Raw genomic sequence first — 23,535 nt, forward strand, 5'->3', positions numbered from 1 at the left:
AGGATCAGAGCCCCCCAAACTCACCTGGGACCACTCCTGAAATACAGAATTAAACCATTTCTAAAATGCCAGAAGGCAAACCCAAATTAGGCCAACATTTCTGAAGAGACATTAGACAAGCCCTTATGTCCTCAATGTGGGCAGAAAGGATGGCAAAACAAAAAGCACACAATCAGCAGTGGTTAATTCATTATTTCTTTTTAAATGCAGCTCTTTGTGAATTCTGCCCTACTGAAATTCTGGGCAGGTTTTCTCCAGGTGCCACAACTACAATTCAGCTGTGGGTATCAGCAGTGATCAAACGAAAAGAAATCTATTTCCTAGAAGAAATTTCCATGTTCAGGAGTATTTATGCTCTGCAGTGAAGGTATTTGTAAAACAGAAGACAAGATTTTAAGAACTTAAAATTAAAACCAATTAAAACCACACAAAACAACCTACTGTTTGACTTGACCGACCATAGAAACTCTAGCAGATTCCAGATTTCTTATTTGTCCACTTTTTACACTAGAGGAAAAAGGAAGAAAGGCAGATTACTAAGTGACTGGTGACTAGCAGACCTAGAAACAGAAGCAAAACCAGATGATTTTACCCAAGCCACCTGTGCTCAGGAGTCATTCACAATGAGTCACAGACCATCTGCCAGCTAACAGTGATGGCTGGTGATTCAGGTAACTATGAATCTAAAAGACATATAGGAGAAATGCTGGTGGGGAATTGGAGCAGCTCTTGGATGATCCTTCTCCAGCACCAAGCCAACTCCCAGGAAATTAATTATCTTTGTAAGCTCTCTTGTCCCATCAAATCAGCCAAGGAATTGCTGACAGAACCACTGAATGGTTGAGGCTGGAAGAGACCTCTGGGGATCACCTGGTGGCTCTGTGCTGGACTCTCTCCAGTATGTCCCAATTTCTCTCATACTGGAGTTGCCCAGACCCAGATCAGCATCCCAGATGTGGCCTCACCAAGGCTGAAGAGAGGGGAAGGTTCACCTCTCCTGAACTGCTGCTGACACTTGGCCTAACGCAGCATCTTAGTGACAAGGGCTCATGCTCCACATGCTGTCCACCAGGACCTTTCCTGCACTCTTTCCAGCTGGGTGCCCCCAGCACAGCCTCCTCCCCAGAGGCAGGGCTCTGCATTTCTTGCTAAACCCCAGGAGGTTCCTTTCAGCCACCTCTCAGCCTGTCCAGGTCCCTGTGGATGGCAGCACAGCCCTCTGGTGAATCAGCCACTCCCCCAGCACTGCATAGCTGGGGATGGGAGAACCAAAGGAAGAATGTGACAAATGTCACAAAGTTTGCTTCCTTCAGGATTCAAGCTAAAAAAGCCAAGTGATTTTGTAGATTACATAAGCCCACACATTACCTCCACTCAATTGCATTCTCAAGTGACTTGAATGTTTTGGGACGACTCCTTAAGAAGTTCTGCATGCTGTTCAGTGCATCCATGGCTGTACCTAGAAAGAAATATTCTAATGTGATGACATCTGATGTAATTATTACCATGTTTGCCTACACAGAACTGGCTACCAGGGAACACCTTCAGAGAAAGCTGGGGTTCAGATTGGATTTAATGCAATTAATGAAAATACGACTTAGCACACCTGAACCTCCTACCTACTCCCACATTAGAAAATTAACAAGTAGGACATCAGAAAAAGCAGCAACCACTCATCAACCATGCAGTATATATATAAAAAAGCCCCCTCCTTGATAACAAGTGTTGCAGCCAAATTCTGAGAACAACAGCAACCACAGATCCCACCCAGCAGAATCCAAAGGAGACCCACTAGAAGGACTATCTCACACAGGTAACTGCTGCTAGGAGAATAGAACTGGCATATACTGAAGAAATGGCTAAACTTTGTGTGTTCAGGAATTTAGGGGATAAGAATAAAAAGATGAGCTTGAAAGAAAGAACCACATCCAAGCACACACAGCCTTACCTTCCACAACATCTATCATGCACAGACCCAGTAAACTCGGCACCAGGTTTGCAACTGCTGTGTGCACTGCAATGGCACCACCCATGCTGTGCCCAATCAGCATGATAGGGGGAGGAAGGTCTCCATACAAAGCTTCAACCACGTTTCCAACGTCTCTGCCAAAAGAAGGTGAAAGGATGGTCAGCATCTCCACCTTGTTGTATTTCTGAAGGAAAAAACACAGACCCAAGATAGCTGCCTGGCTCCAAATCCTCTCTTATCTAACTCACACACCACTGGGACAAGTTTATTGTCATATCACTGTGCAGCTCGACACAGGCAATCATTTAAAGCTGATACTTTCCTGAACAAGCATGCTATTTTTCCTCCTTATAAACAGAAAGGGCTTTATTTATTTTTTTTTTCATTCCCAAAGAGAACCTTTCAGATTGGCAACAGTTGGTAGGAGTTTTAAACGGAAGGTGAGAAAAGCCTCGCATTCTTTTGCGTGGAAGCACAGGCTAAAAAATTCACAGCTCTAAAAGGAGAAACCTTTTGCAATTAAATAGAGACAAGTAGCCAAGCTCCATGGATGGAGGCAAAGATAACACTGAACACAAGCAAAGGTTCAGACTCTCACTGGAGTACAGACAGCACAAGGCAAGCAGGGATTTCCCCTTCTCTTCCATAGGGCACCTGCTTTAAGCTGGAGCTGTTACTGCTGTATATGAATGCTGGCTGCCACAACTCACCAAAAAAATCCAAATAGCAGCATGGCTAAAGATCAAAGCTAATTGAGCAGCACAGTACTTTGAGGTAACCTCAGAGGTGCCAAAATGGGCTTTCCTTTCAAAGAACACGGGAGCAAGCTTGCACCTAGTAAACTGTAAGTCAAAAGAAAGGCTGACTGCTCTGTCAAGGAGGACAAAACCAGAGGATTTAATAAAAGATTCAAACTATAATGTAAAGCTCCCACTTAAAGGCTAACAAGGAATAAACTTTAAGCTCACTTCTAAGAGGACAGAGAAGTTTAGAAACAAAAGGCAACTTGTTTTTCCCCACCGCAGTGCTGCTGCAGATCTAAAAAATCCCAGTTATTTCGTACAGCACCTCCTTAGGACAGTGATGTACCAGGATGTGACAAGCTGTAAGCAGCAGCAATAAGGAATACAATGGAAGTCAGAACGCATTTCACACATGGCCTCCCCACAACAAATCCAGTAGATTTGTTCATAGGAAGGTTACAAAGTCCTTCCTGGTTTAATTGTAGTCATAGGAAAGACACTCTTTGTACTCAATGTAGACATAACAAGATTTGCTTAGTAGGAACTGCTTGCTTTTCTGCAGCTTGTGAAGAAGGGGATTTGCATCCCAAAGCAGGTCAGGACAGTCTGTAAAAGCACCCTGATTATGTGAAGCACACTGGGGAGATGCTTCCAGTCCAATCATAGAATGATAGCATGGCCTGGGTTGCAAAGGAGCTCAATGCTCATCCAGCTCCAAGCCCTGCTGTGTGCAGGTCACCAACCAGCAGCCCAGGCTGCCCAGAGCCACATCCAGCCTGGCCTTGAATGCCTGCAGGGATGGGGCATCCACAACTTCCAAGGCAGATACACTCTGATTGCTCAAAAGCAGAAGAACCACCACCAAACTGGGTGACTTCAAGCTAAAATGCTTACATCAGTCAAGCCTGAGGAAGGCTTTTTCCCTTCTATTAGGATATCTCCAGTGCTACTGAGCATTGCAGGTTTAAAGTGCTCCCTGCAGTGAAGCTGCTGATCTGTAAAGTGGCTTTACAACTAAGGGGAGACCTAAAGAATGAGTCCACTGTGAAATACAACTCAGCTGGCAGAGGTATAATTCCAAAGAAATTTTAAAGCTGTCCCAAAACAGAAGGAAAAGAAGCGAAAGCTACCAGAATTATGTGAAATGAAACCACTTTCCACCCTTGAATGAAGGTTGAGTATCCTCCAATGTTTACTGTTTAATTAAGGAAAGAAAATAGGTATGTGGAAAGTGAAGGAGGGAGGGGAGCACATAAGGAAGTGAAGGGGAGCACATAAGCTTCCTTACTTTGACATTGTCTCCGCAGACAAATCTTCAGGATTCCTAACTTTTGTTTCTCCTGAAAGAACAAAACAAGTTCCTGTAAGCTGAAAACCTTCAGAGCTCTGAGGATGTGGAGCAGAAACGTACAAAGCTTTCTGGCACAGTTAGAAAAGACTCCATTTCAGTTATCATGAACAATTAAAGAACCCAGAATTAACCAGAAATTCTTGGTACTTTGTCACATTATGGCTTAGGGGCAGGAACAGTCATGGGAGTGTTTCCATATTAACAGTGTACCTTAGAACTGAACAACACACTTTATTTTGAATGGTAAAGACCTCCTTTAGGTTATGAAAGTATAGAGGAGGGGTCGCTGCCAACATGCAGGAAGAAGGAAGCCCAGCATCACCTTGCACAAAGGCACAGGGAGCTGAGGGTGCTCATATATGGGGTGACACCACTTCACCCATCCCTGCCACTGAATGAAAAAAAACAAGGATGCCTTCAAGATAATTTCTCAGTCGTTTTGGGAAGGATTCATTACATCTCCTTTAAAAGGCAAGCAATGTGCTTATGTGCTATTTAAACTCCTGTATTTATTGTACTTACCATGGCCTCGGAGATCTAAAGCCACAATCCTGCACTGAATCCTGCTGATGATTGCAGACTGCAAGGAAAAAGACAATGTAATTTGCAAAGTGCCACATCTCACCTGCAAAAGGATCAGCATCATCAAGCACAGAGTGGAACAGCAGCAAGGACTGGCATGGTGGGACAGAACCTCTGCTCCCAACAGCTGAACCTGCAGCTCCCATAAAGAACAGCCCACACGAGCTGCCCTCATTTGAGCAGAGCTCAAGGATGGAATCCTTCCCACCATTGTTCACATCATCTCTGAGAAGAACACTATTTTATTGTGCTTTAAGACACCTCGTGTTTCCTAGGAAAGCAAACTCAAGTCCTGTAGCAGCTGAGATGCTGAAGCAATCAATGCTCCCCTTTCCCAAGCCACACGTGTTCCAAAATTAGCCCCAGCTACACAGCAGCCATGAAGATGAAGCAGCTGCCTTGCAGCACCTCTTCACTTGGATCTTACAGAATGGAATTTCACAGTGAGGTTGGAATGTACAAAATTGATTAGTCCAAAGATGTTGGAGGGGAACAAGAGAGGAATCTTTTTAAAGCAAGGCGATGATGACTCCATTTGTTGCTGACAGCTCCATTTGCATAAGTTATTTCAGGCATGGCAGTGATTAAACAGCCTTCTTTGTTGGAAGGAAGCATTTTGTGTTAAAGAATCATTGATTGTTTAAATATCAGCCCTGTAGCAATGGGAGAATTTGTTGAGGGACTGTTAATACAACCACCCACATAAGGGGCAGATCTGAAAGGCAACCAGGCCTCCCGTTTGGTTGTTCAGCTCTTCAACTCCTAAAAGAGTGCAGCAGTGCAATCCAAACAGCCACAAGTTCGTATTTCAGACCCCAAAACTGACCCCAAAGCCTCAATTTGCAAGCTGCTTATGCTCCTAAGCAATGACTTAACTCAGCAGATGAGATGCCTTCTGCTAAAGATCAAACCATTGTCATCAGAGAGTGAGGAAAGAGGATCAACAAGGACATGACAGAATGGGAAGCTGCACAGCACCCTAAGTTGTATCCAAACAGAAATATTTTGGGCTAGAGAAGCACAAGCAGATCAGCCAGCAATTTGCCAGGCCAGTAAGCAAAGGAAGAAAGCAGCACTCTGGCTCTGCAGGCTGTTCTTCTATTTCTAGGTTGGGGCACTCAGAGCCTCCCAGCTTGAGATTTTCATGTTTGGTTGTTCTTCTGGGTGTGAATTTTATAAATATATATGATATATAACAAAATATATATATATATATATATGTTTGTTTAGTACTTTAAGCATGAAGTTTAATACCTGGCTTAATTGCTTAGGACAGACATTATTTTCAATGCACCCACAGGAAATAATTTAATACCAGCTGCATAAAGGCACAGCTAATTACTGCGCCCACTTCCTTCCCCAAAAGCACAGTCAGATTTGTGCTTCTCACCTAGGGAAACCTATGTTACCTTCATCAGCCAGCAGTAACACCAAAAGCCCCAAAAGCACAGTGTTATAATGGCAGTCACTCCCCTAAATCCAAAAAGCTTGAGATTTTAAGTGTGAAAATGGTTTGCTACTGAAAATAAGAATTCCAGAGAAGGTGATGGCATCTTGTAGGAAGATGATCAGAAAAATGTGGCTTCATACATCTGCCTCTGGTTAAAGGCAATGGCCTTCAATCCAACTTTCCCAAGGCTCTTGGAAACTATGACCAAAAACAATCACTTGACCATCCTGGCAACCCATGATCTACATTGATAAGGACAGGATTTAGTAAGAAAGAGGCTTAAGACAAAGTTTCAGCAGTTTCTGCACCAGTCTCTGGCTCAGCTACAGCTGCAGACATAGATGAACTAAGCTAGGTGTCCAACTGCCATTCTGTACCAAAATTGCAGCCCACTTATGAGGCATTTATAGAGGCATTGAGTCTTATGAGGAGTGGCTGGGATTGTTCAGTCTGGAGAAGAGGAGGCTCAGGGGAGACCTCATAGCACTCTACAACTTCCTGAGGGGAGGTTATGGTGCAAAAGGTTCTGGCCTCTTCTCCCAGGCAAACAGTAGGACCCGAGGAAACGGCCAGAAGTTGTACCAGAGGAGGTTTAGGTTGGATATTAGGAGAAACCTTTTCTCTCAAAGGGTGGTCAGGCACTGCAATGGCTGCACAGGGAGGTGGTGGAGTCGCCGTCCCTGGTAATGTTCAAGAGGCACCTGGATGAGGAGCTATGACAGATGGTTTAGTGCTTGTGGTACTGATAGGAATGGGAGGGGGGTTGGACTGGATGATCCTGCAGGTCGTTTCCAACCTTGTGATTCTATGATTCTATGATTTTTTGGATGTCTTGTCATAGCACACAGTGGTTTACCCATGGGTTACACCATAAGGATTATGCAGTAGCAGCAGTCACCTTGGGAATTCAAGAGCAGTTGGTATTAACTCTTGCAAAGAGCTCATCCTTGTTTCATGCCTGACGTAACAGTAGGCACAGAAGAGATACTGGATATGAGGAAAACGTTCTTCTCTGTAAGACTGGTGATGCACAGGCTGCCCAGGGAGGTGGTGGAGTCACACCGTTCCTGGAAGTGCTCCAGAACCATGGAGATGTGGCCATGATTCAGCAGGATGGGTTGTGGTCAGACTCAAGGATCCTAGGTCTTTTCCAACCTCCATGATTCTATCATTCTGACATCCCAAATAGAAATAACAGATTTTACTTTACCTGCAATCCTTTAAACTTTCTTCCCTGGCTCTGGTTTTGTTGTTTTTTGCTCGTATTTTTTTTTTCTTCTAAACAAAGGAACAGGTTTAGGGATGGCACTTTGGTTCCATCAGCCCATGCGCTTGCTCCTGTTGCTACAACCTCTGTCCATGTTTCAGAGAGCAGCAAACGAGATTCCTTGAACAGGATCTCAACCATGCAAAGTAAAAAGTGTTGTGATGAGATAGGAGTGTTGAAAATTGGAAAGCAGCCTTCCAAAAATAAAAATCCAAGAACAACCCCATGGGAACACTGTGATAGATTTGCCTTAACGCTTCGTTAAAACATGCAGGTTATGTGGAAGTCTGGGATGCTGCTGGAAATTAGTGGCCTAGATGATACACCTTTGCATACATTGTCTAATATATATTCTTAGATGACTTGAGTCAGGTGTATAGCAGGAGATCATAACACTGTTTCTGCATTAATTTTCCCCCCGTTTAACACAACTGAATGGTTAGCAGCCCTCCATGCTTACAGGACTACATTTGCCTAAGTGTCTATCTCTATAAATCAACAGTTTACTTACAGTAAATACAGCCCAGGAAAGAGCAGAATGGCCTCCACCATGCAACAGCAGCAAGACAGGTCCCTCCAATCCACTTTTGTAAATTCGAAAAGTGTATGAACAGTTAAGGACACTTCATGGTTAGATTTTAGATTCTGCAATCACAGTTGCTTTGTTTCTGTGCTTGAATTCTCAAGGCCTCCTTTCTGCCTCTGTGCAATGGGTTTGTGCAGCATAACCAGGACAGAACTGAGTTTGTTTTAAATTTCAGAGCTCTTTTCCAGTTGTGCAGGACTTCCCCTCTTCTGCAACCTACACATCTCATGCCTAAACCTTTTCTCCTCCTTCTGCAACAACAAAGAGGAAAAACAAACTTTACTAATAGGTGCTACGAAGCACGTAATTTTAATGTGGAGTATTTTCCCTTACATTTAAGATGAAAAGTCAGGCAAGCCAGAACACAAGATGTTTTAGGGCAACACAGCTACTCTCTGGCATATACATCCATAAAGAAGCTTCACAGTACCCACCTTACCACGACCTGCCAGAAGGAAGCAGCTTCTCTGACCTTCTGTTAAAGGTCACAGGGTAACACAATAAATCCTAAATAACAGATGTGCTTGAACTGAAGGTGCCCATGTCCATCACCTATCCAAACAGGTCCATTACCCTTTGAACTACTTATAAAGCCTCAGGGGTGCGTGTGATGCTTCACAAGGAATGCAGACATGGTGCACATCACAAAGAATTCATAGCTGGAATTGGACAAGCAGACTTAATGAGAACATGAAATAATGAATGGGTGAGTAACACAACAAGAAGAAAATGTTTCACATTTGAGAGCATCACATGCTGTTGGCAAAGGAGAAGTGACGTGTTATAGGGGTTGGAATAGTTTGGAAATTAGGTTTTCTTAATGGATAGACCAAAGTAGGATGTGTATGCTCAGAAATTATAAAACTACTTAAACTACAGGGTTTGTGTTACTTAAATACAGATAGAACAATCTTCACTTTGCAAAAAGAAGTCCTGGAAGTACCTCTTGTCCTTCTGTCAGAAGTACAGGCAGCTGCAGGACCCCTGGGAAGCCCTATGTCCCACACTATTTTTCAGGGTGCTCCCAGTTAGCACACAGCTGTTGTTGGTGTGTGCAGGAAGCTGTGAATGGGAAACCCAAGGCCAACTCATGGCCTCTGCCTCCTTTCCAGAGGTACCTAGACAAGCTGAGCAGTGGGACCAGGTGAACCTCATGAGGTTCAGCAAAACCAAGTGCAAGGTCTTGCATCTGGGTTGAGGCAACTCTTACTACCAATACAAGCTGGGGGATGAAAGGATTGAGCACAGTCATGTCAAAAAAGACTTGGGGTACAGGTGGATGAAAGCTGGACATGAGCCAGCACTGTGCCCTCACAGCCCAGAAGGCCAACTGCATCCTGTGCTGCATCTAAAGCAGCACAGCCAGCAAGGTGAGGGAGTGATCCTGTCTCTGCTCTGTGCTGTGAGGCCTCACCTGGAGCACTGCAACCAGATGTGGAGTCCTCAGTGCAGGAGAGACATGGAGCTGTTGGAGAGCATCCAGAGGAGGGCCACAAAAACCATCCCAGGGATGGAACAGCTCTCCTATGAGGGCAGGCTGAGAGCTGGGCTGTGCAGATGGAGAAGAGAAGGGAAGGCTGCAAGTTGAGCTGAGAGCAGCCTGTCAGTGTCTAAAGGGGAGCAACAGGAAAGAAGAAGACAGGCTCTTCAGCAGGGTCTGCTGGCAGAACAAGGGGAAATGGCTTCAAGCTCAAAAAGGGGAGATTTAGGTTGGATATTAGGAAAAAGTCTGTTACAGTGAGGGTGGTGAGCACTGAACAGGCTGCCCAGAGATGTGCTGGATGCTCCATCCCTGGAGACTTTGCAGGTGAGGCTGGATCAGGCCCTGGGCAACCTGACCTAGTTGTGGTGTCCCTGTGCAGTGCAGGAGAGTTAGGCTAGATGGCCTTCACAGGTCCCTTCCAACTCTTAAGGATTGTATGATTCAAACTGAGCACATCAAGGAGGATTACAGCCACCAGCTGGATTGGTCCATAACAGAAAGACTTACAAAAAGGAGTCAGCTTAAAAAGAAGTATAAAAGTACTACAAGCATTTGGAAAAGGAGCATGGATCTTGGAGAGCAATAACTAAAAACTAGATTGACATTGCTGGACATCTCCCTGCTGGAACCACCACATCTATGTGGACCAGGGAAAGAAGTTTCCCTGTCTGCACATCAAATTGAGGTGCAACAAATAGCAACCCACTCTCCCTGGGGACGCATGTATCTTTGTATGGATGTACAGGAACAGAACCTACAAGTTTACTTGCAGAAGGGTCTTTGGAAATCTGTAGGTATTAACTTTGTTTTAGAGTTGAGGCTCATGTATTGTACTGCTGATACTGAATCTGAATGCACAGTTTAATGATTTCCAGTTAACTGTCTTAATAAAACTTAATACAAATCAATAAACATAACTCCTGATACAGTTTCAACTATGTGAACTAAGGAGTTCTTTGCCTGCAAAGTACCTTACTGAGCAGTTGGAAGTACTTACTGAAATTAGTGATTACTGCTGCAAAAGAATCAATCCCATGAACCTGCCTTGCTGTGTGTCTTGGAATGCTTTGATTGCTGATCCATACAAACAGGGGAGAAAAAAAACAGAAGGTGAGATGAGAAAAAATACTTGAAAAGCTGAAAGGAACCCCAATAAACTCAACAGACACGTGATGCTGCCCCAGTCACTGAGAAAAGAAAAGCCTTAATTTGAATAAAAGGATATATCCTTGCCAGTTTCATTTTCCACCACAACGTCCTCCATAGACTCAAAGTACTGGCTCCAAAGCACTGGGGAGAAGTCACGCTTTCTTCCAGGGCTGAAAGAAAAAACAACTCCAGGTAAGAGGTATTATAATGAGTCTGTGATATGCAAGTGAAATTCCCTTACAATATCATGGATTTTGAAGTCAGTGAGGAAATGTCTTTTTTAATCATGGCTCCTATTGAGGAGATCAGAACGAACGTGAAGACTAATGGAGACAGAATGAGAATACTTCATCACAAAGCAATACCAAGGAAGACCAAGCAATAGCAATTAAGACTACACACACCAACATCGAGGGAAAAGTAAAGAGGAGCAGGGCAAATATTTAAAGATCCCACCACAGAACCATCTCTCAATTTGCAACAGCTACAGATCACGCCCTGCGAAAGTCAGCAGCCGTCTGACTGCATGAAATGGTTCTTCTCTAGTCCTGATGGGAGCAATATGGTGCTGACATGACTGGGAGAGCAGGAAGTCATCCAAAATATGACTCAGCCCATGAATCATTGTTAAAAAAAAAAGGGAATGCCCTTCTCAGAAGTCACCTTGACACCACGGCTTTGAAATGTAAAGTGTCAGCTATGCTACAGGATGCTACCAATCTAGCATGGGATCTAAGAATGAAGCATCTTATTAAAAGTCAAGTTAGTACTTGTTGGGAGACTTGGGAACTTGCTGGGAACTTTCCCACAAACTCCCTCAAATTTCAGAGGAAATATCATTCAGAGTCAAACTGTCCTAAAAAAGCAGGATCTGTAAAAACCATAGAATGACAGAATGGCCTGGGTTGCAAAGGAGCTCAGTGCTCATCCAGCTCCAAGCCCTGCTGTGTGCAGGTCGCCAAGCAGCAGCCCAGGCTGCCCAGAGCCACATCCAGCCTGGCCTTGAATGCCTGCAGGGATGGATGGGGCATCCACAGCCTCCTTGGGCAACCTGTGCCAGTGCCTCACCACCCTCTGCCTCCAAAACTTCCTCCTCACATCCAACCCAAACCTCCCCTGTCTCACTTTCAAGCCATTCCCCTTGTCCTGTCACCACCCACCCTCACACACAGCCGTTCCCCCTCCTGTTTATCTGCTCCCTTCAAGCACTGAAGGCCACCATGAGGTCTCCCTGCAGCCTTCTCTTCTCCAAGCTGAGAAAAACTTTTTTAAGTTAAGGACCATAATGACAAGACTGCACATCAGATGCTGATAAGACTTCCTTGGAAGAATGGGCTTCCAGGCTTCAGCAGACAGTTATTCCCAGGTTAATCACAAAATAACCCACGTTGGAAGGACCCATAAGGATCACCAAGTCCAATACTATATAATTACAATAACTCATGGTGGGGGTGTGTTGTCATTTTCCAACCTTAATGACCTGTAACTATGACTGTAAGCCATGACTAGGACTTGCAATGGTGAGATCTGGGGACCATGGCTACTTAAACAAAGCCTTGGTCTCCCAGTAACACATTTCCAAAATGCAAATCACAATCTTTATTCCTCACACAGAGATTCAACCCCTCTTTATAACCAAGACTAACTTCTGCCACAGTTTGTTGACAAGTACATCACAAAACACAGCAACAAACGAAGGATGCCTCAAATTAGCAGCACCGATTTCAGGCTGCACCCAGCACCTTGGGGATGCAACTCCCCTAAATTATTGGGTGAACACAGAAGATGCCTTCTGTGGACATTACACAACCCAGGACTCTCAAAGGTGCCCAGCTGACGAGCCAATTTATTCTTTGCTTCCATTAAAGGTGCAGCTGTGCCCTCTCCTTGTACCCCCAGCACTAAAGAAAGGCTCTGCAATAAGAATTTCCCCAATGACTCAGTTGATGTGAAATCTGTTTCCTCAGCTCAGTGAATATACCCATTTGCTAAGGCTAAAAGAGTAGTGCTTAATTTTGGCAGTGACATAATCAAGCTAGATTCAAGCCCAGTACACAGGATGAGTAACTGCACCATTTTAACAGCCTTTCTGCATTGAAGCTCTTCTGGGGGAGGCAATCAGCACACAATATGGAAATCAGGCTTGGGTGTGGGGGTGAAAGACCTTCACAGAATAAAATCTCTTCTATTGAAGGAAGCTTCCCCTGAATTCTTGGCTTCCTAAAGAAAGAGAAATGAGCACACAAAGCACCTTTTCAGTTCTGTAAAAATAAAACTCTTATTTCCCCATGATATTTCTAGAATAAAAAACATAAAACAACCACCCCCTGAATATTCAAAATTCACTTCTGGGGGTTTCCAGACTTCGGTATTCTTCTTGTCAAACTTCAGTTCAATAAGAGATGTCACACACATACACCAGAAAATCTCTTCTACTGCCTCAGTTTAATCTCCTTCCAAAACAATAACTAATGATAAACTTCATAAGCAAAGACTTGGTATGAAACACAGTCAACTCAGATGATTGATACGAGCTTCAAGGTTGGATGGTAGAGAAAGATTCTCCTCCCAACAGCAATAATGCACTGGCACAGCTGCCACCAGGGAGGTGGGGGAGTCACAGCCCCTGGGGTGGTGAGGAACCACAGAGAAGTGGCACTGAAGGATGGGGTCAGTGATGGTGGGGGGAGCCTTGAGGATCTTGCAGTTCTTTTCCAACCTTAACGATTCAGGGATTCTAAGGTACCTGAGTTCCAATGGTTTATCATGTAGGACTGCAAGAACTGGCGTGATGAGAGAAGGTAAAGCTCCATCCATGCTGTAATGTGGCAGCAAGAGTGCTCTGGAAAGGTTTAAGGAGGGAGCAGGGTATGACATGCCTCCAAATTTTCACCCATCTCCAGAGCCAGAGGCCGCATCCTCAGCACTGTGCTGCACTCATGGAGGACAGATCCCATGAGTTTGGCACATAAAATTCCAGTCACTTCCAGCCAGATCTACTTCCACAGCACCTGTGACAACAGTGCCACAAGTTAATTAGGCTTTCAGCAAAAAAGCAGTACTTTGCTTTTAATCCCACGCTATGAGTGTCTTTGCCTGTTCTTTACAATATTAATGACTGTACAAACCCCTATCACATTTTTCCTGTTTGACCATGTGCTTTTCCAGCTGAGAGTCTTGCTTTATTCATTTTCCCCTTGCCTGGATGCCACCCCAGCCCCCATCAAGCTCTCTGGATCATTTCTGCTTCTTGCTGGAGATGGAGCAAACAGCCCACAGCTTGGATAATTTCCCATCTCCTGTTTTTCTGTAGCAGTTAACAACAACAAGTTTCATCACCCTTTAAAAATCCCACATTTCGGTACAGTCAGACTTCCCTACAGCACATTATTGCTGGTTTAAAGTCTGACTGTCCTCAATAATTCAATGTGATGGGCAGATATCCTTATCCAGGTGGCTATGCTCCCTCCAGTGTGATCCATACGTCTGGTTAACAGCAGGAAGTCCCTGTACCCTTCCCTCCATTGTGAGATGAGAAAGTTTGCAAGTGTTAGTTCCTGGGCTGAACATGAAGAATTCCCAAAGCAAGTCTCATTTGGCCAACAGCAAAACACCTCCAAGTTTGCAGAGTAACACACAGGAACTCCCTTTACACAAAAACAAAGGGTGTCACCTCCATTTCTGAGGGATGAAGAACAAAGCTGCCCAGGGAGGTGGTGGAGTCTCCTTCTCTGGAGATGTTCAAGACCTGCCTGGATGCTGACCTGTGTGACCTGCTGTAGGGAACCTGCTTTGGCAGCAGGGTTGGACACGATCTCTGGAGGTCCCTTCCAACCCCTACAATTCTGTGAAAGCACAGACCTAACAAGGTGAAGTCCCACACCTGGGAACAAAGAAACTGCATTAACAGGAGCAGATGGTTCTGCAAAGCACCATCTCAGGAAACCTCAGGGATAACCTTCAATCTGGAGCACAGACCATATTATTACTGCACAAGACATGCATGCCAGCATGCCTGGAATAACATACCTGTGGCTGGAATCAATCACTGAGGACAAAATTGAAGAGGATTCCAAGAAATATACAACTAAGATTGGAAAACAGAGCATACAGTAAAAGCCTTATCTGGTTAAACACTATGCCAGGAGTGATGCAGAGCAGAGGACTGGAGAAAGAAGGTAAGTCACTTTATTTCAATTACTCTTTAGCACATTTGTTCCCCACCTCTCTGAGATCAGATAACCTGGATGTCATTCTCACAACACTGATGTCATTTTCAGGCCTTTTAGGCTGACCTGATGCATGCTTCTCCTCCTGGAACCAGCAGGCCTTCCAGGAGCACCAGCACAGCTGCTGTATGTAGGATCATAAAATCACAGAATCACTGAGGTTGGAAAAGACCCCTCAGATCCCCAAACCCAATCCCAATCCACCCCACTGTGCCCACTGACCACATCCTTAGTGCCACATCCCCACAGTTCTTGAACACTTCCAGAGATGGCAACCCCAGCTCTTCCCTGGGCAGCCTGTGCCACTGCATCACTGCTCCTTCTGATTTGTCTGGGTAAAAAAGCCTGAGCAAGGTAGAAAAACAAAACAGAGAAAACAAGGGCAGAAACAAGAGATTTGTTACCTCCAGCACCACGTGTGGCAGCCCAAGCCCAGTGCAAAGTCTACTGTTAAGCTTCTGTAAGGTCTATTGACCACCTCCTGCTAAAATGTTCATGCAGAAGGCAGTCAGGTGCTGACTGAAAGACAAGATCCATGAAGAACAACTCACAGGTTGTGGGAGCAACCCATGAAATCAGAGCCAAGCTGTTCCCTGGCACCATGTCACTCCACTTCTTGTCATGTTGCTTGATTTAGTGTTATTAGCAAACGCTTCCAATTCCATTTAATAGCAGTTAACAGCTCCAGAGGAAGTGCTAGGAGTTGTGGGTCAGATATGAAATATCTGGGTACAATACAGACCAAAACTCTTATGTTTGCAGGCAGTGAAGAGGACCTGGGAGTTGAGAACTACAGTCACCTCTGATGTAACTACGTGCAGGTTGCAATGTAAGCAAAATTCTTGCCTCCAATCCACACCGATGGGAAACACGAGGGACCTTCAATTTACTACTGAACCTGACAGAGGGCAAGAAGAAGAGCACTGTTTTCCCATGAGACAGCTAGTGAATGCATCTGAAGTACACAAAGCAGCAAATAGCTACAAGGAACTGACTGTGATTTTGTTGTTTCTTGGAATTAATACCTTTCATCCATTATTTAGAGCTGCTTTTTTAGTGGTGCATCAACGCAAGCAAAACTAGAAGCAAGTCCAAGTAAAAGGCAGCTGTGATTTTGCCCCTTGATGTTGCAGAAGTGTTTTGTCGACCAAACATTTAAGCTGAGGGGAATTAATTACTGCTTTTTAAAGTATCCAGCAGACCAAAACAGAAATGGATTCACCACAATGAAGTCTGAAACTCAAAGCCAGCTGCTGAGTGAAGCTGGAGTTACAAAAGAACTTCTGGGCTTTCTCTAGAGCTCATCTCATCCTATAGTGCTGTTTGCCCCCTTCACTGCATACTGGAAATAAAACTGGAACAAAAAGCAAGCTATCCCAGAGCAACTGGAGCCCAAATATTTCACCAAATTTCTCACCAATGAGTTGGGTTTTGCCTTCAGCTATTTCAAAAATAAACACAAAAAAATACTTGTATCAAGCAGAGAGAACCATTTTTAGAGATTCCTTTTCCTTAGAGATCATTTACAACTACGAAGGCAATTGCAAAACATCACGTTCATGGATCATTATCTATAATCCTTGCATTGTACTTAAAACCTGACCAAAGGAAAACAAATATAATCTATTTAAGAATTGCCATGGCTGACAAGAAGTATTTTAAATAAACTAATTAAATTGGCAAGAACAGTATGTAAGGTGGAGACAGAAAGCCTCAGCTGTCAAAGTCAGCTCTGTGCAAGGGGAGATGGCAGCAGGACAAGGGGAAATGGTTGGAAGTTGAGGGAGGGCAGCTGGAGGTTGGATGTCAGGGGGAAGTTGTTTAGAGAGAGAGTGGTGAGGGGCTGGAACAACTGCCCAGAGAGGCTGTGATGCCCCGTCCATCCCTGGAGGTGTTCAAGGCCAGCTTGGATGGGGCCCTGGGCAGCCTGGGCTGCTGTGAGATGGGGAGGTTGGTGGCCCTGCATTGGTGGGGGGTTGGAGCTTCGTGATCCTTGAGCTCCCTTCCAACCTGGGCCATTCTACGATGCTATGACAAGCTTACATTCGCTCCATCATGTAGGCCCTTAAAAATGAACTTCAGGTTCTTCTTGCTGGTTTTCACCCACCACTTAGACCAAAGAGGTGCAGACAAATTCAGGTTTGGATGACAGTTCTGTTGAGGTGAGCAATATGGGCAGAGAGCACTTAGAGGCAGGAGAGCACAGTGCCAGCAGGAAGGGTGCTGCTGGAAGAGCACACACGTGTCTGCAGATGAGCAGGCTGCAGCTCAGAGGACAGAGGTGGCAGAAATCCTACAGAATGCCAGCATACATCTTGTGCTACCACAAGAGCCCAGCAGAACTACGCTGCAGCAGCCATTTTAACCACGCAGTCCTGTGTTTTTGCTTCAATATTTATACCAGTGTTCTGTGCTAATCAAGGATTCAATATCCCTGCTGCTTCACTGCGCTGATTTGCATTTCCCCATGCATTGCTTTGCTGATTCACTGCCAGAGGTGTGGAGGAGCCCACAGATGCACACACAGCTGAGATGCACAGAGTAGAGCGGAGCTGAGCTCAGCCCCAGGGACAAGCACAGCCACTTCTGGCCAGCTGAACTGCTTGAAGGAGGCTTCTCAGTAAAGAAACACAAGGAAGTGATCGTAGTGCAATATGACAAGTCTGTTCTCACCTATTTGGATGCAGTAATGGGTGATATTTTATTACAAGCAAAACATTCATAGAATGACAGAATGGCCTGGGTTGAAAAGGACCACAATCATCATCTAATTTCAACCCCCTGCTATCTGCAGGGTTGCCAACCACCAGACCAGGCTGCCCAGAGCCACATCCAGCCAGCCTCCAGGCATGGGGCATCCACAACATTACATCTTTTCAGTCAAAGAGTTTAAGAAGGTATTTGGGCTGAGCATTCCTCTGTACTTGTGACAAAGGCTTCCTCACCAAGCTGATATCTGAAAACAATGCTTTGAAGGAAGCATCCTACCCTTGCAACTTGCCTTTATGCCAAGGATGGCTGATGCCTGAGAAACCTCAGGGCTGCATTCAGGTCTTTTTTCCTACTTGCAGTCTCACTTACTGCACTCTCTTCTTTCAAGCACCCCATGCAGTCACATGAGCACGGCCTGCCTGGCTGATGAAAAAGATAGAATTAATACAAAAAACAAAATGTACCCAACATTCCAACGAGAGGAACAGTGCACAAGAAGCAAAGCAAAGCATTTATCTGTAGAACAACCAGCTTGCCAGGACTGCTGGATATTGAGTTTAAATACATTCTAATTAATGGCCCTGCTTTCAAGTTAAGAAATTCATCAGTGCCCAGAAACAAACTAGATTTATAAATAAAAGATGATAGCAAACAAATCTGCCTCTAATTTTAATTACTTTTGTTCCCTATAAGAGTTTGATTTTTAAAGGATCACTTCAGTAGAGCCTTCTAGATTTGCCACTGCTGAAAGTCACACACTTGTCAAAGAATAGCTGATCACATCCTCCTTTGGTAGCTAAACCTCATCTTTTCAGAGGGTTTCACAGAGGGTGGTGAGGCACTGGCACAGGTTGCCCAAGGAGGCTGTGGATGCCCCATCCCTGCAGGCATTCAAGGCCAGGCTGGATGTGGCTCTGGGCAGCCTGGGCTGCTGCTTGGCGACCTGCACACAGCAGGGCTTGGAGCTGGATGAGCATTGAGCTCCTTTGCAACCCAGGCCGTTTTCTGATGATTCTATGAAAACGACCTGAGTAGAGCCATTAAAAACAAAGAAACAATCCACTGAGGTGTGCATTTGTGGATGGTAACTTCATTCCTATACGTGAAATAATCCTTCCAGTCCACAGGTGTGTGAAAGAGTCCAATCAGTTTCCAGTTTTGGGCACTGCTGTCCAAAACCAACCATAATATAGGATGAGATCAACAGCAGGGGAGAAGAAAAGGTGACAGGAGACAAAGCGCTGAGCCCACGGAGCAACCAGGGCTGCGTGACCACAGTGTGACTATAAACTGCACCCAGCTGCCACTGAGGGAAGGACATGTGAAGCTTTGATCCCCACCCACAACAACAGACTCTTCTGAAAGATTTTGAAAGGAAAATGAAAAGACTGACAGCGTTATAAAACAACAGAAAACCAACATCCCTTCACGGCCGCTTCCCTCTCTGACATGAAGCATTCAAAAACCTTCCAAGGATTGGAAAGATGGGAGGCATGACATAGCTTACAGCACTGTGAGCAAGAAGCACTCTGCCAACACAAACATTACTCAACTGGAGAAATACCCCACAGATACCCATCACAAAATCAATTTGAATCAACCCTGCAGATGCTGAATTGAAATGCATTTGTTTATCCATCAAGGATAAGAGAAGCAAGAAGTATCACAGGCGCTGGATCTGCACCTCATTAAATTTGGGCAGCCTTTATTTCCTTATTTTCCTAATCAAGATTATCATGAGAGCGGATGTCCAGCAACAACACTGACATGGGAGATGCATCCCACAGCACAGCAGCCCTTTGCAGCCAATCCCCAGCAGACAGCACTGCCTCCATCACCCAACTGATTCCAGCAGAACGCAGCTCACCTGATGCTGCAGGAAATGGAGTCCTGCCTTTTATCACTACCACAGGAACAACTGCCTCCAGGAAGCATCTGGCAGGAGCCAACACCAGCAGCAACACCAACTGCAAACTCATTTTCCTTCCCCTGGACCTGAACACCAACATTGGAAGTCTTTATGCTTATTAGCGAGCTATGAAGACTTAATTAAACAGGGGATTTGTTTACAGTGCCATCACATATGCACTGCTTTATGGAATTAGCTTGCTGACAAAGTTTACAGTCCACAAAGCTGCTCTGAAATACATTGAAACTTGGTTAGTCCCATTTTAAGTGGCATAATTAAATAGCCAGTATTAAATCTAGTTTCATATGTACCACATGTAACATTCTGCACACTCCTGTGTAATCCCAAGACTCTCACAACAGAGCTGAGTGAACTCATGCTTTACAACACAACACTCAGGACTGCTTCTTTCTAATTAATCCCTAAATACCACCTTTTTGATTAGCCTCAAGGCCATGCCATTACTTACATAGGGAGCTTTTCCTTAATCCACATTAGAAGGAAAAAATGTATTTCATGGAGATTTGTTAGAATTAGTTCAGATTGTAACTAAGTCAACTGCACTGCATCCATTCAAATACACTGTTAAGAACACAATGTAAAAGAAACATTTTAAAACTATGTTTTAAAGGAGAGAACTACCTGTCATTTAGATGCCTTTCACATCCGTAAACACCCAAACATTTTATCTCAGTCTTTTACAGCTGCTGTTTCCATTATTTCTCTCAGTTATCTGATTTCATGCATCAAGGCAAAGGAGATCTCCTGTAGGAATTGTAGGATATTTTTAACCTCCAAATGGAGCACTCGACGCCATCAGGAGCTGTGCAGCACACATCTGGCCCTCCCAAGCTCTCACACGGAGGGCAGCATCCCTCCCAGGGGCAGCCTGTGGTCTTGTCACAGCCCAGATCTCTGTATGGAAATTCAGACACCACTTAAAAAGCATTTTTTTCCAGGTTTAATCAACTGCTCCTGTTTCTGTTATTCTACTCCAATCTATGCTCTCCTGCTTTTTGCACGGGGCTGACAGACAGCAGCCTGAGCCCACGTCCTGGTGACTAACACCAGCTTCCTTCACTCCCCAAAGCACCCTGCACCCCTTCTACCACAGCCAGGCACCTGCTAGGAGCACAAGCTTCTCCCTCACACCTTTGGAGATGAAGTTAGTGGTATACTTCAATGCTCTCCTATTTGCAGCCCACTTTCTCCCCCTGACCCCTCACTAAAGAACAAAGCTTCTGCTGGAGTTGTCCTCATCCAGTCAGTCCTTGTTAGTTCCCATCCACGCAGCTTGATTCCAGTCCATCTTCTCTCATGCTTCCAAAAGATGTTCTCACTCTTGTTTAAGAGGTTTGACATCCCTTTACCCTGCGCTGTACAGTACTGGCCTATCCCAGATGAAATGCTGCCATCACTCAAAGCACAGCCTTAATCTCTTGGCAGAGTTCACCTGTTTTACAGCTTCATATTACCTTCTGAGATAAACAACATCAAAATAACATGTCAAAGCACTTTTCCCCCTCAGCCATGATTTCACTGACTTTGAGGTGCCACCATGACATACGTATCACAACACACAGACTCTCCCTTCAAACTAAAGGACTCAGAGAAGAGTGCCACCAACGGGATGTCCCAAGACACTAATTCTAACTGAATCACAGAAACATAAAATAGCTTGGGATGGAAGAGAACTCGAAGCCCTGCTGTGGGCTGGGTGCTCCTCATCGGCTTAGGCAGCCCACAGCCTCATCCATTGCCTTGGGTACCTCCAGGGATGGGACACCCACAGTTCTAGACAGCAGTGTTAGAGCTTTGCTGCCCTCTGAGTAAAGAATTTCCTCTGAATATCTAAACTAAATCTCCCCCGTTGTTTCAGCTTGCCTGCCCTGCTGCTTTATCCCTGACGCTCACTGGATATGGGGATAAAAAAAGCCTGAGGAAACTTTCCTAGTGACTCTCTCCTGAGAAAAGAGCTGAATTCTAGGCACGGGACAATGGTTTTAACCCCAAAAAGGGGACATTTAGATCAGATGTAAGGAGGAAATCCTTTCCTCAGAGGGTGGTGCAGCCCTGACATTGCTGCCCAGAGATCTGGGTGCCCAACCCTGGCAGCGCCCAAGGCCATAGATGGGGCTGCAGGCAACTGGGCAGTAGGAGATGTCCCTGCCCATGGAGAGATTGGAGCTGGGGGGGAGGGGCTGTGAGGACTCTTACAATCCAACCGTTCCCTGATTCTATATTTTCTACACCATTCACGGAGGCCCACCACACCACTCACCACCTCAACAGGGCTGCCACCCCACACAGAAAGGCCCTCACACCCCAACCCCCATCCCCACCAGCCGCCACGTTCCTCCCTCCTCCTCCAACCTCCCCCAGGCACAAAGTCCCCCCAGAAAATCCCCCTCTCCTGCAACCCCTCTGTAAGGCCCCCCCCCCAACACGCCACAGAACACCTCTCAGCTGCAGTCAGCACGGAGAACCCACCGAAATCCCCCTCCCCCCTTTCCCACAAGCACCCAACCCTCCCTAATGACGAAGGCCTCACTCTCTCCCCTCAGACCCTCACCACCACCCTCCCTCACTTACCCCATGCGCATCTTGGAGCCGGACTGACCGCCACCCCCGGGCAAAGGAGGCCTCGTCGGAAGCCGACCCAGGTGCAGCTGCTTCTCCAGAGCCGACATAACAACGAAAACGACGAACACGACGCAAAGCTCCGCACCGGCCCTCACCGAACGCCCGGGCCGCCACCAACCCCACTCCGCTCCGCCCCACCGGAAGCGCCTCTCTACACACAGCGCCGCCGCGCGGCACCACGGGAAGCAAGGCGCCCCGAAGCTTTCTGGGAAACGTAGTCCGGGTTTCTAGGGGATTCAATAAGGACGCGGTGCGTGATGGGAGTTGTAGTCCCGGAAGTGTGGTGAAGGCGGGAGATGCTCCCGCCGGAGCCGCCGTTGCCGGGCAGCGGCGCGGCCTGAGGGAAGCGCTGAGGTGAAACCATGCAGCAGAGGAGGCCGCGGGCCCCGGCCCCAGCCCCGGGGGTCAGCAGGCGGCGTAGAGGTGCGGGGTTAGGGGTGGGGGAAGGCTGGCAGAGCGCTTTAGCTCCGCTCCGTTCTCTGACATCGCTCCGTTCGGCAGCTCCCGGTGACATCCCTGCGTCCACCAGCCTGCCGCCTCTGGTAGAGGGCCCTCCGCGCTGCGTCCTCCGCTGCACTGTCGGCAGAATCGTGTGGACGGCCTCCAAAGCGCCCTCCGCCGCCGTCCTCGTCCGCCTGAGGTGGTGGGGTGAGACTTCGGACGGTACCGTGTTCCACCCCGCCTCAAAGCCGGGACAGGCGGCGGGCAGCAGCCGGTACTCCGTGCGGTGCGGGCCTCGGCAGCTCGCGGCCTACCTCACAGGTGAGAGCCGGCAATGGGGCATACAGACCCTCAGCTATCCGCGGTCCTGCCTTCGTTTAACAGATTGCCCCGTTCCTTGGAGGTGTTCAAGGCCAGGTTGGATGGGGCCCTGGGCAGCCTGGGCTGCTATGAAATGTGGAGGTTGGTGGCCCTGCATTGGTAGGGGGGTTGGAGCTTCGTGATCCTTGAAGTCCCTTCCAACCCAAACCATTCTGTGATTCTGTGTGATTCTGTGCTCTCTGGTGACAGCAACAGGGCCTGAGGGAACAGCATGGAGCTGTGACAGCAGAGGGGGTTTGGGAAAGGCTCTATCCAAGAGGGTGGTGGGTGTAAAATGGACTCCCCAGCGTAGTGAGCACAGTCCTGAGCTGCAGGATCTCAGGGAGCATTGGGACACTGCTCTAAGCTATAGGATTTAGGTTCGAGTGGTGCTGTGTGGAGCTGGGGCTTGGACTCTATGATTCTTGCGGGTTTTTCCCAGCTTGGGTTGGTCTGTGGTTTGAGCAGTGGGCCTGGGAGAACCTCATGAGGTTCAGCAAAGCCAACTGCATGATCTGAACCTGGGTCAAAGCAACCTCAAGCATCAATGCAAGCTGGGGAAGAAAAGAAGTGCAGCCCTGCCATAAAGGAAACAAGAGTACGGGTGGATAGCAAACTGGACACCACAGAATCACACAGAATGGCCTGGGTTGGAAGGGAC

At 46.3% G+C, this 23,535-nt stretch overlaps 1 protein-coding gene across 3 annotated transcripts in view; it reads right to left on the reverse strand.

The window, feature by feature from the left end:
• The window catches only part of PPME1 (protein phosphatase methylesterase 1), a 31,995-nt gene extending 9,796 nt beyond the window's left edge, over positions 1–22,199 (reverse strand). Inside the window, exons 1-8 of one of the 3 annotated variants that reach the window (XM_042836706.1) lie at positions 22,023–22,199; positions 10,657–10,750; positions 7,874–7,966; positions 4,586–4,643; positions 4,001–4,052; positions 1,949–2,103; positions 1,369–1,459; positions 442–507 (exon numbers count right to left, since the gene is read on the reverse strand). In XM_042836706.1, the coding sequence (XP_042692640.1) occupies positions 442–507; positions 1,369–1,459; positions 1,949–2,103; positions 4,001–4,052; positions 4,586–4,643; positions 7,874–7,966; positions 10,657–10,750; positions 22,023–22,120 (707 nt within the window). In that variant the 5' untranslated portion in view covers positions 22,121–22,199. Of the gene's footprint in view, positions 1–441; positions 508–1,368; positions 1,460–1,948; positions 2,104–4,000; positions 4,053–4,585; positions 4,644–7,305; positions 7,519–7,873; positions 7,967–10,656; positions 10,751–17,810; positions 17,901–22,022 lie in introns of those variants that run through there. The other 2 variants (XM_042836709.1, XM_042836708.1) reach the window with 2 other exon arrangements.
• Between the last annotated feature and the right edge of the window lie 1,336 nt (positions 22,200–23,535).

This window comes from Centrocercus urophasianus, unplaced genomic scaffold (genome assembly GCF_019232065.1).
Source record: "Centrocercus urophasianus isolate 14NV4802_14NV808 unplaced genomic scaffold, USGS_Curo_1.0 seq_628, whole genome shotgun sequence".
NCBI lineage: Eukaryota > Metazoa > Chordata > Aves > Galliformes > Phasianidae > Centrocercus > Centrocercus urophasianus.